We start from the raw sequence: 12,384 nt of genomic DNA, 5'->3' as shown, positions 1-12,384 counted from the left end.
CTGGTTCTTGAAGAAAACACAAACCAGAGTTTTCTTACTATACCCTGTCTAAAATATTTCTGTGGTTTAAATTTGCTTATTTTAATTTTAACAGTGATCTTTAAGTATTTACCCTGCCTTATGCAAGATTTTGGTCAGCTTCCATTGATTAATACTTTAGTTTCGGGTTTTTGCCTCAGATTTTCTGTTTTCTCCTGTTGAAGAACTTCTTTCCTGAAGCTTCCATGATAAAAATGTGTTGTCAGTAGATAAGAGAAGCAGTGCCACACAATAGAAAGTTCAAAGGCTTGAAGAAAAGCATCACTCTGGGTTCATAATCTAGGCACATCACCCACTAATTCTGGACCATTGGGCAAGTAACTTAATTATTCCATCTGTCAGTTTCCCTAACCTGCAAAGCACAGATAGCAGCTCCACTTCAGATGGGTTGTGAGGACATCACAGATGTGTGTATAAGACTCAGCAGAGTGCTTCTGCTTTTCCCTCCACAGCACAAACCTTCCTTAAAACTAAGGAGCACAAGGTTCAGGCTACTTTTTGCTCCCAGAGATTGAAAGGAAGAAATTAAAAAAGGAAAAACAAAAAAGGCTCGTATTCTCTCTGTTGATTCTATAGCAATAAAAATAGAACACAAATTCATGTCACAATGAACTATCCTACAGTACATTGATAAATAAGGTACAGTCTTTAACTCTAGGGAGTTGACAATCTGCTAGGGAGAGAACAAATACTGATTGGTTAAAATAAGTGGTGGTCGGTGTCATAAGTGAATCATTGTTGCAGAGTGCTGGGAGAGTTCAGAGGAAGGAAAGGAATTTGCAGAGGAATTAAATGGAGAATATCATGAACTAAGTTGAGAAATTGAAAAAACACATTCTAAGAACAGTGAACAGAATCTAATTTGAAGTATTTCCTAGTAGCAGTGTCAGGAAGAAGTGGAAGCTAAGCGCTCAAAATAAGCAGTTCTGGCAGCAACTAGTAGATAAGATCAGTTTCTGTGTGGAGGCACAGAGAAGAACACTGATGCCAGCAAGTCTTACATGGAGCATCAGGGGAAACGAATGGGCCCTGGAATTTGAACTGAGTCTCTTCAAAATGGTGTACCAGACAAAGGAGAAGTTTAGATGAAGACCAAGTCATGGGTTGGAGAACGAGAAATCTACCTCAGAAATATGAGGTAGATTTCAGATTAGGGTGCGTCTTAGGTAGAGCTACCCTTTGGTGACTGAATATGAAATCTGTAGTTTGAGAGGTTAGGGATGAGGCTACAACTTTTAGATTCGTTTTATAGAATCTCAGTAGGCTGAAAGGTTCTTAAAGTAAGGGCTAAGTCATCTTCTTGGTACTTCCAAATGAATTCTGAAGAAAGTCACACTTGAAGCCTGAAATGCCGTTAAGGAAAGGGTTGTTTTTAAGTGCTGTTCTGACTCATACCAACACAGTGTAGAGTTTCTGAGGAGCAGCTGGTAGGTTTGCACCACTGGACTTGCAGTTCAAACTGACCTTGCAGTACAGTGTATTATGGAGGGTGAAGAGAAGGGAAGGAAAAAAATACAGGCAACAGAAGAAGACAGGCAGAGTGAGATAGCACCAAAGGGCAAGTATGTTGATGGTGTTCTTAAAATGATGGAGAGATGTCAGTAGGGAAAAGGACTGAGAAAAGTGACAGATGTGACATTTAGGAGAGTCCTGGAGACCTTGGATGAGGTAGGTTGGGTAAAGAGAATGGAAGCTAAAGCCCTGCTATGAAGGTCTAAGGGTAATGGTACATCACTTGGCAGTCAAGTGACTGAGGATCAAAAAATTGTCCTGGCCCCTCTTGGAACTGCAATACCTACCAATTCCCTCAATAATGTGGCAGTTCCCAGGTTCTACTGGCTTCACTTCTCGCGACACATTCATTCTTTTACTGTATAAGATAAAAATCAACACTACAGGTCAATGCACAACATCAAAATCAATGTCTAAACATGGTCTTTAGTCACCTTCATATTGGTTACTTCTATCAGAATTTAAGGGTGACATCTAAGTACATTAAATGTTAACTTCATTTAGTTTTTGCAAGATTCAAGGAAAAGACTTTGCTGCCTAAATAAAAGACACAATTTAAAATAGTAGGAGTAACTGAACAATATTATAACTTAAATATGTAAAACAACACTCATTAATTTGCCAAGGTACTGTTTACTATAAATCTATACTTTTCTCCAATAGTTTGGCTTTATGAACTTCCCTAAAGTGCCTTCACCCAAATCAATAGATTTCCTAATAGCTAAAGGCTTTAGCTTCTGCTTTAGCTCTATTTATTTTTTAAAAAAATTATATTGACTTACTTTTTGTTATTGTTGTTAGGTGCCATCGAGTCGGTACCGACTCATAGCAACCTTATGCACAGCAGAACGAAACACTGCCCAATCCTGGGCAAACCTCACTACTGTTGCCCGCTTGAATCCATCAATGCTGCCACTTGGCCAATCCATCTCGCTAGGGGTCTTCCTCTTTTTCTCTGACCCTCCACCTTACCAAACAGGATATCCTTCTCCAGCGACTGGTCCCTCCTGACAATATGTATTGACTTACTTTACACGTATGCAAATTCATTAAACGGACTACAATTGAAGCAACTGACCAAATTATTTTTCAATGTGGTGTTCTTGTTTTCACAGTGAAATTACTAAATACAAGGGATAATTTAAAACTTTTATTAACTGTGTTCAGGAATACTTTACACTTAGATTTGTTACTCTTTAAAATAGAGAACATTTCTTAAACCTATATTAGGACTCTCTCTCACTTGCATGCACTGGTAGCAAATAACAATAAACATTCTCAAACTTGACTTAGAAGTGGGCTTAGGCATCTCAATAAACTCTACATGTGAACCTTGGAGGAAGCCAGCTTCTATTTACTTAGAGAAATAAAAACAGTCCAAAGATTAATGATAACAAGCAGAGGTTTTAGATCCACTCATGTTGCATACATGTCTTCTTTGTTGCCTAGAATAGACTTACCTGAGATGTTTCTAAGGTGGCTATTACCACCTGATCTGCTACTTAAAAGGGCTAGAAAATGCCAGTTACTACCTGCAGGTTTCAGATCATTCCCCTGGTAACTAAAAGTCTGGCTAGCTCTTTTAATCTTGGCAGGTTCCGTAAGCCTGTACTCCTCAGTGGTTAACCGAGCTTGGGGCAATATCAGGAACAGTTGTAAACATCCAGCTAGTAATCTGGATCCCTCCCCCATGCCAGCTCTTGCAAGGGAGTTCAATTTCTGCAAGAGCAAAATGTCAAGGGTCTTTTTAGAAAGTGAAACATTCCACTTTCCATAGAAGACTCTTCTCAAGGAATAGTTTACTAGGTGGGAGAGAAGAGTGAGTCGCCAAAGTCTGTCATTCCTCCCTGCTCGGAAGGAGGCACTGGACAAACTGTGATCGCACTTGGGAGAGAAAGAGAGCAGAAGACGCCCCTACCAAAATGCCAACTCACCTAAATGCCAATAACCTCTCCCCGATTAGCGCCAGGCCGACCCCCAGCAGGGTCAGTGCCACCAGCTTCCCCATGGTCAGGGGTGTCGGGTGACTGCAAGCAAGTTCCAGCGCGTATGCGGCTGGCCGGCTCTAGTTGATTGGTGCCCGCCCAGTCCCGCCCACTGGAGTCTCCCCGGACAGGTGCACTGCCAGGGCGGCGCTGCCCTGCACCGGGGTATCAGGTCCGCGCCCAGCCGCTCGGGGCTCAAAAGGCCACCTTTAGGCCCGGGGTTCAACATCACTTTTCAAAGTTCAAGGACATCTTTACCCACCGGGTTCTCTCGAACCCCTTCCCCCTTCAGGCGGAATCTGCAGAGAGGGAGCCCAGAGGTCTGGCATTCTCTTGGCAGCTTGGGCACCAACACATCGGTCGGTGGGACGGGTGGAAGGAGTTTGCTGCTAAAAGCTGCAAATTTGAACCTCAGCTCGACAAAAAGGGGAACTGAAAGAGCAGATCTTGAGTACAGAACCGAAATTGGGCCTTCGGAACATCAGGCTGTGAGTTGAGTTGGAAAAATGCGCCCCAGCTAATGTGAGGCGTCCAGGGAGAGGATATTTTGACGTGGAGGACTTCTCCAAGATTTGGGAGCATGGAACCTCAGCGTGCCTAACATAGTGTGTACTAAGTTCAATTTTTTGACTCCATGAATCTGTGAATATCATTATCTGTCCCCATTGTTGATGAGATTAAAAAAAATATATATCAGAAGGAGATGAAAAGGAAATAGAATCGGATAAAAGAAGATGGCAGAGTTCCTTGGTAGGTTAAGCTTTCAGAAAACCTCTTGATCTTTCTTCTAGGTCTTCAGTTCCTACAGAGGAAATGAACTTCCCCCTTTCATAAAAAAGATCACGTTGGAGGGAAGGGGCCGGACGAGTGACAGACAGATAATGGAAAAGACTGGAGACGTTTCAGGACAGTCAAGTAGCAATTTTCAAGCATGAGCTGTGTTTGTTTACCAACAGAAAGAAATGGTGATCCTATTGAGTTTATCGAGAGACCAAGTTTTGATAGAGCTGAAGATATTAAGGAAACTTGGTTCTTGATCTCTAGAATGTATAGTTACAGTAAGAATATATGATTATGGTAAAATTATTAAGCCTAACATTTCACCTAGCTCACACTAATGCCAAGTTCAGAGCTTTGAAATTTCCATATGTTAACATTTTCCCCAGAACAACCTTCTATGCAATTTTATATACAAGAAATTAGAACAGAGTATTTCAGTAACTTGCTGTATGTCACACAGCTGGTAAGTGGCAAAGTCAGGCAGTCTGGCTCCCCAGTCCTGTGCTTATAACAATGCTGCTTCTACTATGCTGCCTACGTTAAAGCTAAAGGTAAACTATACTAAAAACACTATAAACCTAAAAAGCATTTTAAAGAGGACTAATTTTTTTTTTGCGCTGTGGGCTAATGCGTCAGACTGCAAAGTCATTTGAACTGCAAGGTTGGTGGTTCAAATTCACCAGCTGCTCCTTGGAAACCCTATACAGGGTCGCTATGGGTTGGCCCTTAACAATTTAACCCTATACGGGGTCGCTATGGATCAGAACCGACTCTACAGCACTTAACAACTATTTTTTAAAAGTGCAAGCAGAGGACAAAATTGAAACTGTGTCCCCTAGGGCTAAGGAAGAGTTAAGACAAAGAGAAGAAAGCTCCCAGAGTTGAGGAGCCTAGGATGTGGTGCAGGTGTGTGTATAAGCCTTGGGTGTGTACAGGGCTTAGATCCAGCTTTATAAAGATACTCAACTTTCTTCAGCTACTGATTCCTCTTCCGTAAAACAACATCCACCTCCAAGGTGCTTAAAATTAAATGTGATGAATGTCAAGTGGTCAGCATCAGGCCTGCTACATTGTAAAAGGTCAATAAATTTAACAGTCTGAAATTCCATGGGGAGATTGTGGGCAACTTCTGGGGAGAGGCCTGGACCACCAAGCCTTCCAGTGGCAGTTACAGCCCCTTGAACTTAATGCTGTTGCTGCTGTTAAGTGCCGTCGAGTCGTTCACCAAATCATAGCGGCCCTGTACAGGGTTTCCCAGGAGCAGTTAGTAAGTAAGAACCACCAACCCTGAGGTTCAAACCAACCTTGTGGTCCAGTGTTTATCCTTCAGCACAAGACCAGGACTCCTTACACTTAATAGTTGCTCAATAAATATTGATTAGATGGATGTGTGCAAGGTATGAACTTGGGAAACGAAAGCAATGGGAAAACAAACAGAAATGGAATGTTCAACAACAAAGACAAGCAATTCAATGGAAAATTGGGACAAGGTCTTGCACAGACATTTCTCCAAAGAAGATATTTAAATGGATAATAAGTACATGAAACAATAATCAACAATATTAGTGTTGTTGTTGTTAAGTGCTGTTGAAGATAATAAAAATGTTATTACCCTCACTTTACAAATAAGCTTAGAGAGGTCAAGAATAACTTGCTTGAGGTTAACGAGGAGGTGCTAGTGCCTCTGTTTAGACTTAGGTCAAAGGGCTTTGGGTTCATATTCCACATCACTGTTATTGCTGCGTTTCAGCACAGCTTGAAGAAGGCGGGAAAGGAAGAGGCGTTATCTGTAGGCAAGTGAGTGAGTAGGTTGTGCTGTCTATAATTTGTTTAAAAGTCTCCACTTTAGGCAGAGGGATATGTGTGGTGAGGGGATATATCTTAAAACCTTAGAGGTGGTTAGTTATCATTTGAATACCATAATCAGTAATGTACACCCCCAGCATGGGTATTTAGAACTGAATTTCAGATTCTGGAGGTGACCCTATCAAGTGACACCATCTAAATCTGGACTTGAATGGTTCACTCATCAGCACAAGAGATATGAGAAATAAGTATTCATACTGAATAGCTTTGTCCAAAATATGTGGATTGGCAATAAATACATGCTGCTCTGGGACTCTGCTGAGTGGTGTGTTCACATGATTAACCACCACTTAGATCAGCTAAAATCTTCTCTGTAGAAACAGGAAATAAAAAGATATTTTTTTATGTTTGGTGTTAGCATAGCTAATCACCATTGTACCGTGAACCACAAGCTCAGCAGTTCAAACCCCCCAGCTGGTCCTCAGAAACCCTACTTAGGGTGACTATGAGTTGGAACTAACTCCATGAATGGCACTTAACAACAACAATATCAGACAAGGAGCCATGGTGGCACAAACACTTAGCTGTTAACTAAAAGGTTGGAGGTTCAAACCCACCCAGTGGCTCTGTGGGAGAAAAGACCTGATAATTTGCTCCTAGAAAACCCCATGGGACAGCTGTATTGTGTCACCTTTGAATGTTATGCGCTAAAAGTCTACTCCACAGAACCTAATGATAACAGCAGTATTGGAACAACTTGTCCTTATATTTTGGTACTATGCAATATAAAACACATAACTATTTATGGGGTATTCTTGCCAAATTTGGCTAACATGAACCTAATCAAACTAACTTCTAATTTATATGGAATATAAATAATATTGGATAAGTTAAGGATCCCAGGTAGAATCAAATGCATCCAGAATGTAGGGCATTCCAAAAGACTTTGCCTGGAAGTCATTTAGAAAAGGTGTTACCATGAAAAACAACACACACACAAAAAGATAGAATGGCTGTTTCAGATTAAAAGACTAAAGAGATGTAACAAATGTGAATTCTAAACCTTGATTGGTTCCTAGATTAGAAACTGGAGAGAGAAAGTAGCTATTAATGATATTTGGAGACAACTAGAGCACTTTGAATCTGGATTAAATATTAGATACTGTGGAATTATCACTCATCTTCCTTACCTGTTAAAATAGCATTGTGAAAATGTAGGAGAACGTCTGTATTCTTAGGAAGGTTTGAAGTTCCACGTATCTCCAATTTGCTTTCAAATGTTTGGAAAAAGAAAAGTATCTATACTTTGGAAGGTAGGGTAAATGTGACAAAATGACAGTTTATGATTGCTGAATACTGATGAAAAGTAGAAGGAAGTTGCTGAACTACATTTTCAATTTTTTGTTAATTTAAATTTAAAAAAATTTTTGTTTCTTCAAGTTCTTCAGAATTCTGTTCGGTTCCTCTAATGATCACTCCTTTCCCCGCCCCTCCCTCATTTGTTACATTTCCAACTAGAATATAAGCATTATTGCATCCTATGCTTAGCTTGAAGTTGGCTACTTTGAAGCCATGCAGTACATTGAAATTTTAAAAGTAAACTGAAAAGTTATTCCCTTTGCTATAAAAAAGAAGAAAAAAATAGACTAAACTCTTTTTATTTTCCCCTCTGTGCCTTCTTTTTTATGGAATATAGTTTTTGAAAATCCAAGGCAGAGAAAGTCAAGAGAGAAGCTACTGAGATTTTTCCAACCTTTCTTCTCTCAAGCTGAGTGAGTAATGAAAACTACAAGAAGCCAAGGAAAGGTGGAAGTGAGCAGCATGTAGCGCTGGTAATTCCTCACTGCTTTGAGGAGCAGACAATCACCAGCCCAGGTAGGCTTTGGCTTCAAGACAGGGTTCAAAGTGAGCAAATCAATTCGACAAAAAAGATCAGCCTTAGGCAAGCTTCTTTAATAACTAATCCATACACAAAATGAAAAAAAAAAAAATTGTATTATATCTTTTATTCCCTGTATTAGGGTATTTAGGTTACCTCTTAGTCATTGTCAAAGAAGGGAGGTTTTGTAAAAACCCAAAAGAATATGTACTGTTATTTAAACAGGATCTCAGATTGACAAGATGATCACACACACACACACACACACACACACACACAAATATGGCACGTTTCTCCATCCGGAGGTGGCATATGCCAACAGCAGTTTCAGTTCTTTTGAATGATGTCACCTGTTAATGTCTAAATTGTTAAACTCCATAAATGACCAGAGAAAGATCATCATACATAAGAGGCACAAAGTTTAAGATTTGAAGAAATAGACTCTTTCATGGTATATAAATCAAAATCAAACCCACTGCCATTAAGTTGATTCCAAATCACTGCCACTCTGTCTATGGTTTCTGAGGCTGTAGTTCTATATAGAGAAAAAGAGGAAGACCCCCAACGAGATGGATTGGCCAGGTGGCATCATTGATGGACTCGGGGGTGGCAGCAGTGGTGAGGTTGGCCCAGGATCGAGCATTGTTTCGTTCTGCTATGCATGGGGTCGCTATGAGTCGGTTCCGACTCTATGGTACCTGACAACAACAACAAGTTCTATACAGGCGCAGACTACCCCATTTTTCTCCCAAGGAACCTCTGGTGGGTTTGAACTGCGGACCTTCCAATTAGCAGACACAAATCAATTTTATTTTAAAATTTCTATCTGAATTAAATAATGTATGCACTAATTAACTTATGATATCTACTTTTGCCAAATAAAAACCCTAATAAGGATAATTGTTGTTGTTGTTCTGTGCCGTGGAGTCAGTTCCAACTCATAGTGACCCTGTACAGGGTTTCCGAGGATGATAAGTAATTTTTAAAGTTTACTTTATACCGACTGTGTTCTGAAACTTTTTTTGACTACAGAGTTTTAAGTAATCAATGTTAGAATTTCCTAAACTTTACAAGACACACTACATGGTTTTGGATCATTAGAATAAAAATATTTAATCTTGCTTGAGTCATCTGTGATTTAACACTTTTTAATGGGGGCAGCAAAAAAGTTTAGTAATCATTTTAGCATAACTATGTAGCACTATGGGCTAATGCACCAAACTGCAAAGTCGTTTGAACTGTAAGTCAGTGGTTCAAGCTCACCATCTGCTCCTTGGAAACCCTATACAGGGTTGCTATAGGTCGGAATTGACTCGATAGCACTTAACAACAACAACATATAGAGTATATATTAGTAACAAATTAAAAAATATAAAAACACACAGGCCAAATTAACAGAGGCTAAATTTAAGGATACTTCTATAATATGATATTTTAAAACCATTAGTGCTATGGTAGTAGCTTCATAGACTGAGATTCACTCCTTACTGGGTGATTTTGTGACAATGAATCTTATACCTACTCCCTCAGGGTTAAGATTAGGACTGAATGAGATAATGCAGGTATAGGCTATTACTGGACACACTAAATAACTGACACATATTCTGATGATAATGAAGATGGGGGCGGAAAAGTCTGAGAAGTACAGTGCTTTGAGAAGTTACAAGGTTTAAAATAGTCTTCTGGGAGGTACAATGAGTGGAAAGAACTCTACCCTGTGGTATTGCTGTTGGCTAACTAAGTGGCCTGGACAGCTGACTTCATTGCTCCCAGCACCAGTCCACATATCTGCTAAAGAAGAAGAGAGCTAGCTGGTGAAGCCCTCAATACAAATAGAGAATCAGAGTTATATTTACTCAATCTCTTGTTTAAGTTCTTTTTCTTTCTTTTTCTAAATAAAGAGCTCATTTACATGCAGCTTTCATTTCAGTTCATTTACATGCCACTTCCAAGGAAACAGGATCACTCAGAAACTTCTGCCTTCTCATTCCTCTTGAGGACACACCTTGTAAATTAAACACTGACATAGCTTGTATAATTTTGGTTAGTCTTTAATATAGCTCCATCTCTTTAGCAGTAAACAAGAAAGTAAGGACAAAACATCAGAGAATGTTATCTCTCAGTAGTTCTGGACAATCACAGTGGTTACATGGCTAGAACTGAGGTCACTTGCATTTTAAGGAAATATATCTCACCTGCTATGGGTGGAATTCACGTTCTGGCAGTAAGAAGGCAAAGTTGAGGCTTATTTTGTGCAAAGTATATTTGCTTTACCTGAAAGCAGCTTTCTTTTCTCTTTCTTGGCATTTTTTAAAAAAACAGTTCATTTTCTTTTTATTTTGAAAGTGTTCTAACAACCGAAGGGCTCTTTCCTACTGAAATAAAATTAACTATACATGCCACACATTTCTCGGTGAACTCTGTGGGTAGATTCCATCAGAATTAAAAATTCATAGATAATTGTTAGGAGTTGTCTCACTTTCATACCAAAATACATTTTAGAGTTCACAATACAAGGCTCTGTGGTATAAAGTGCCTATGAGTAACTTCCTATCATATACTGAGGCCACAGAACTTCCCTGAAGAACAGATCCATTGTTGGCATAAACTGTAGTCACCGTAGGCTTCATAGTCAGAATATTCTGGATGCGGAGAACCTGTTCAGGAGATACAATGCATTACTAAGGAACCCCTCTATACTCGTTTACCAAGAACCCCTGGTCTTCCACATCGACACAATGATTAAGACGACTTGCTGCTGATAACAGTAGTTACCAATCTTTTTAATGTTTGAATTGAAATACTTTCTCAAATCTTCAAAAAAAGTACTTTCTCTAACCATCTATTTATCCCATGACAATACAGAGTTTAGTGTTATTATGGTTATTCTGCATTAAAAAATATACTTTCACAATAATGTAGGTACTTTCATGCTACTTTATCATTAACAAAAATCACATCATGTGGTGAGCCTACAATACACTAGGTATTTAAAAAGTGCCAGTATACCACACAAGAAGGGCGCATGTGTTTATAGAAATACCTTTGGACTTGTTACCACCATAATTTAACATATCAAAAGATTTACCTTTCTTAAAGAATGTGAACAATCTTAAAATCTGCCAATTATTGGCTTAAAGCAATTACAAAACCACTACAAAACAGTTTCGTGTGCTCTTGGTTCAAAAGAACTAATTAATCCATGCTGTGACCATGTATTGTATTACTGTGCAAAAGGACTTGGATAATTAAGGCTGAAAAATTAAAAATATACAAACCTCTGACGAAGGAGGATTGTTTGGATCATACACAAAGAGCTTCTGGCCATTAGGATGACAGCCTACCCAGATGTCCCCCGAGGACGGATCGATAGATAAATTATCCACCAGTGTATCCAACTTGAGAACCTTCCAAATGAAAAAATGTCAATATCTAAATGACAAAGGAGACTGGATTAAATAATTTAGGGCTAACCTATGCTGCCTCTACATGCATGTGGGGAAATTACACACATCCCTTCCACCTTTCTGGCACTGATATTGCTTAAAATAAAATTAATAAGCTGGTCTGGAGCCACTTTTCATCTTCCCTGAAATCAAGGAAGTTAGGGCGATAATCAATCTATTTAAATATCTCTCTTAAAAAATGAACTCCTTCTCCCATAAAAGATGCACAATGATCACTTAGCTCAAGGAATTCAATCAAAACAGAATAGGAAATTATTAATCAGCCTAACATATGTGTTGTCAAGCAGGAAGAACATAATAATGGTGTGGAACTCAATTTTTACCTTCATTTATTATTGAAAGAACTGGCAACATACATAAGTCTTCATCTGAGAATTCATCTATTAGTCTTTTCTATTGTGGAAATACTTATTGGAATTCATCTCTTGCCATCAGTACATCATAGAAAGAGCCCTAAATCTGATGCAAATATCACTCCTAACCCACCGCTGCATGTAATTATGGTTATGGGTGAAAACAGGAGAGTTCTCTAGTTTGGAAGATAATGTTTAAAAAAAACAAAAACAAAACCAGGACACCACATTCTGTTCTAAGTGAGGCAATGATAAAATATATCATTTCAAAATACAGTAGCGTAAGATCTGCTTTACACATACATTTGATTTTTACCTTCAACTGAGTTAAATTCATATTAGTGTGTTTTTCCAAAACATGAATTTCATGAGCCAATATATCAGCAACATAGATGTACCTTGAAGAGAGAGCACACTGGTTAGAGACCCATCCAACATAAAATTTCATTAATATTGTTATTGTTAAGTATAGTTGAGTTGGTTCTGACGCATAGCTACACAGTATAGCATTTCCAAGGAGTGCCTGATCATTAATATGTTGTGGCTGTTGTTAGGTGCTATTA

At 39.0% G+C, this 12,384-nt stretch overlaps 2 protein-coding genes across 4 annotated transcripts in view; both read right to left on the bottom strand.

Annotated features, from left to right (window-relative positions):
- PON3 (paraoxonase 3) overlaps positions 1-3,574 on the bottom strand; it is a 114,967-nt gene extending 111,393 nt beyond the window's left edge. The window contains exons 1-2 of one of the 2 annotated variants that reach the window (XM_006834275.1): positions 3,486-3,574; positions 1,839-1,909 (exon numbers count right to left, since the gene is read on the bottom strand). In XM_006834275.1, coding sequence (XP_006834338.1) covers positions 1,839-1,909; positions 3,486-3,559 — 145 coding nt within the window. In that variant the 5' untranslated portion in view covers positions 3,560-3,574. The remainder of the gene's footprint in view (positions 1-1,838; positions 1,910-3,485) is intronic. The other variant, XM_006834274.1, reaches the window with a different exon arrangement.
- Positions 3,575-10,038: 6,464 nt separating this feature from the next.
- The window catches only part of PON2 (paraoxonase 2), a 50,051-nt gene continuing 47,705 nt past the window's right edge, over positions 10,039-12,384 (bottom strand). Inside the window, exons 7-9 of one of the 2 annotated variants that reach the window (XM_006834271.1) lie at positions 12,138-12,219; positions 11,280-11,408; positions 10,039-10,658 (exon numbers count right to left, since the gene is read on the bottom strand). In XM_006834271.1, the coding sequence (XP_006834334.1) occupies positions 10,500-10,658; positions 11,280-11,408; positions 12,138-12,219 (370 nt within the window). In that variant the 3' untranslated portion in view covers positions 10,039-10,499. The remainder of the gene's footprint in view (positions 10,659-11,279; positions 11,409-12,137; positions 12,220-12,384) is intronic. The other variant, XM_006834272.1, reaches the window with a different exon arrangement.

Source organism: Chrysochloris asiatica, unplaced genomic scaffold (genome assembly GCF_000296735.1).
Source record: "Chrysochloris asiatica unplaced genomic scaffold, ChrAsi1.0 scaffold00010, whole genome shotgun sequence".
NCBI lineage: Eukaryota > Metazoa > Chordata > Mammalia > Afrosoricida > Chrysochloridae > Chrysochloris > Chrysochloris asiatica.
The sequence above is the reverse complement of the archived record's forward strand: the minus strand, read 5'-3'. Positions and strand labels throughout refer to the sequence as shown.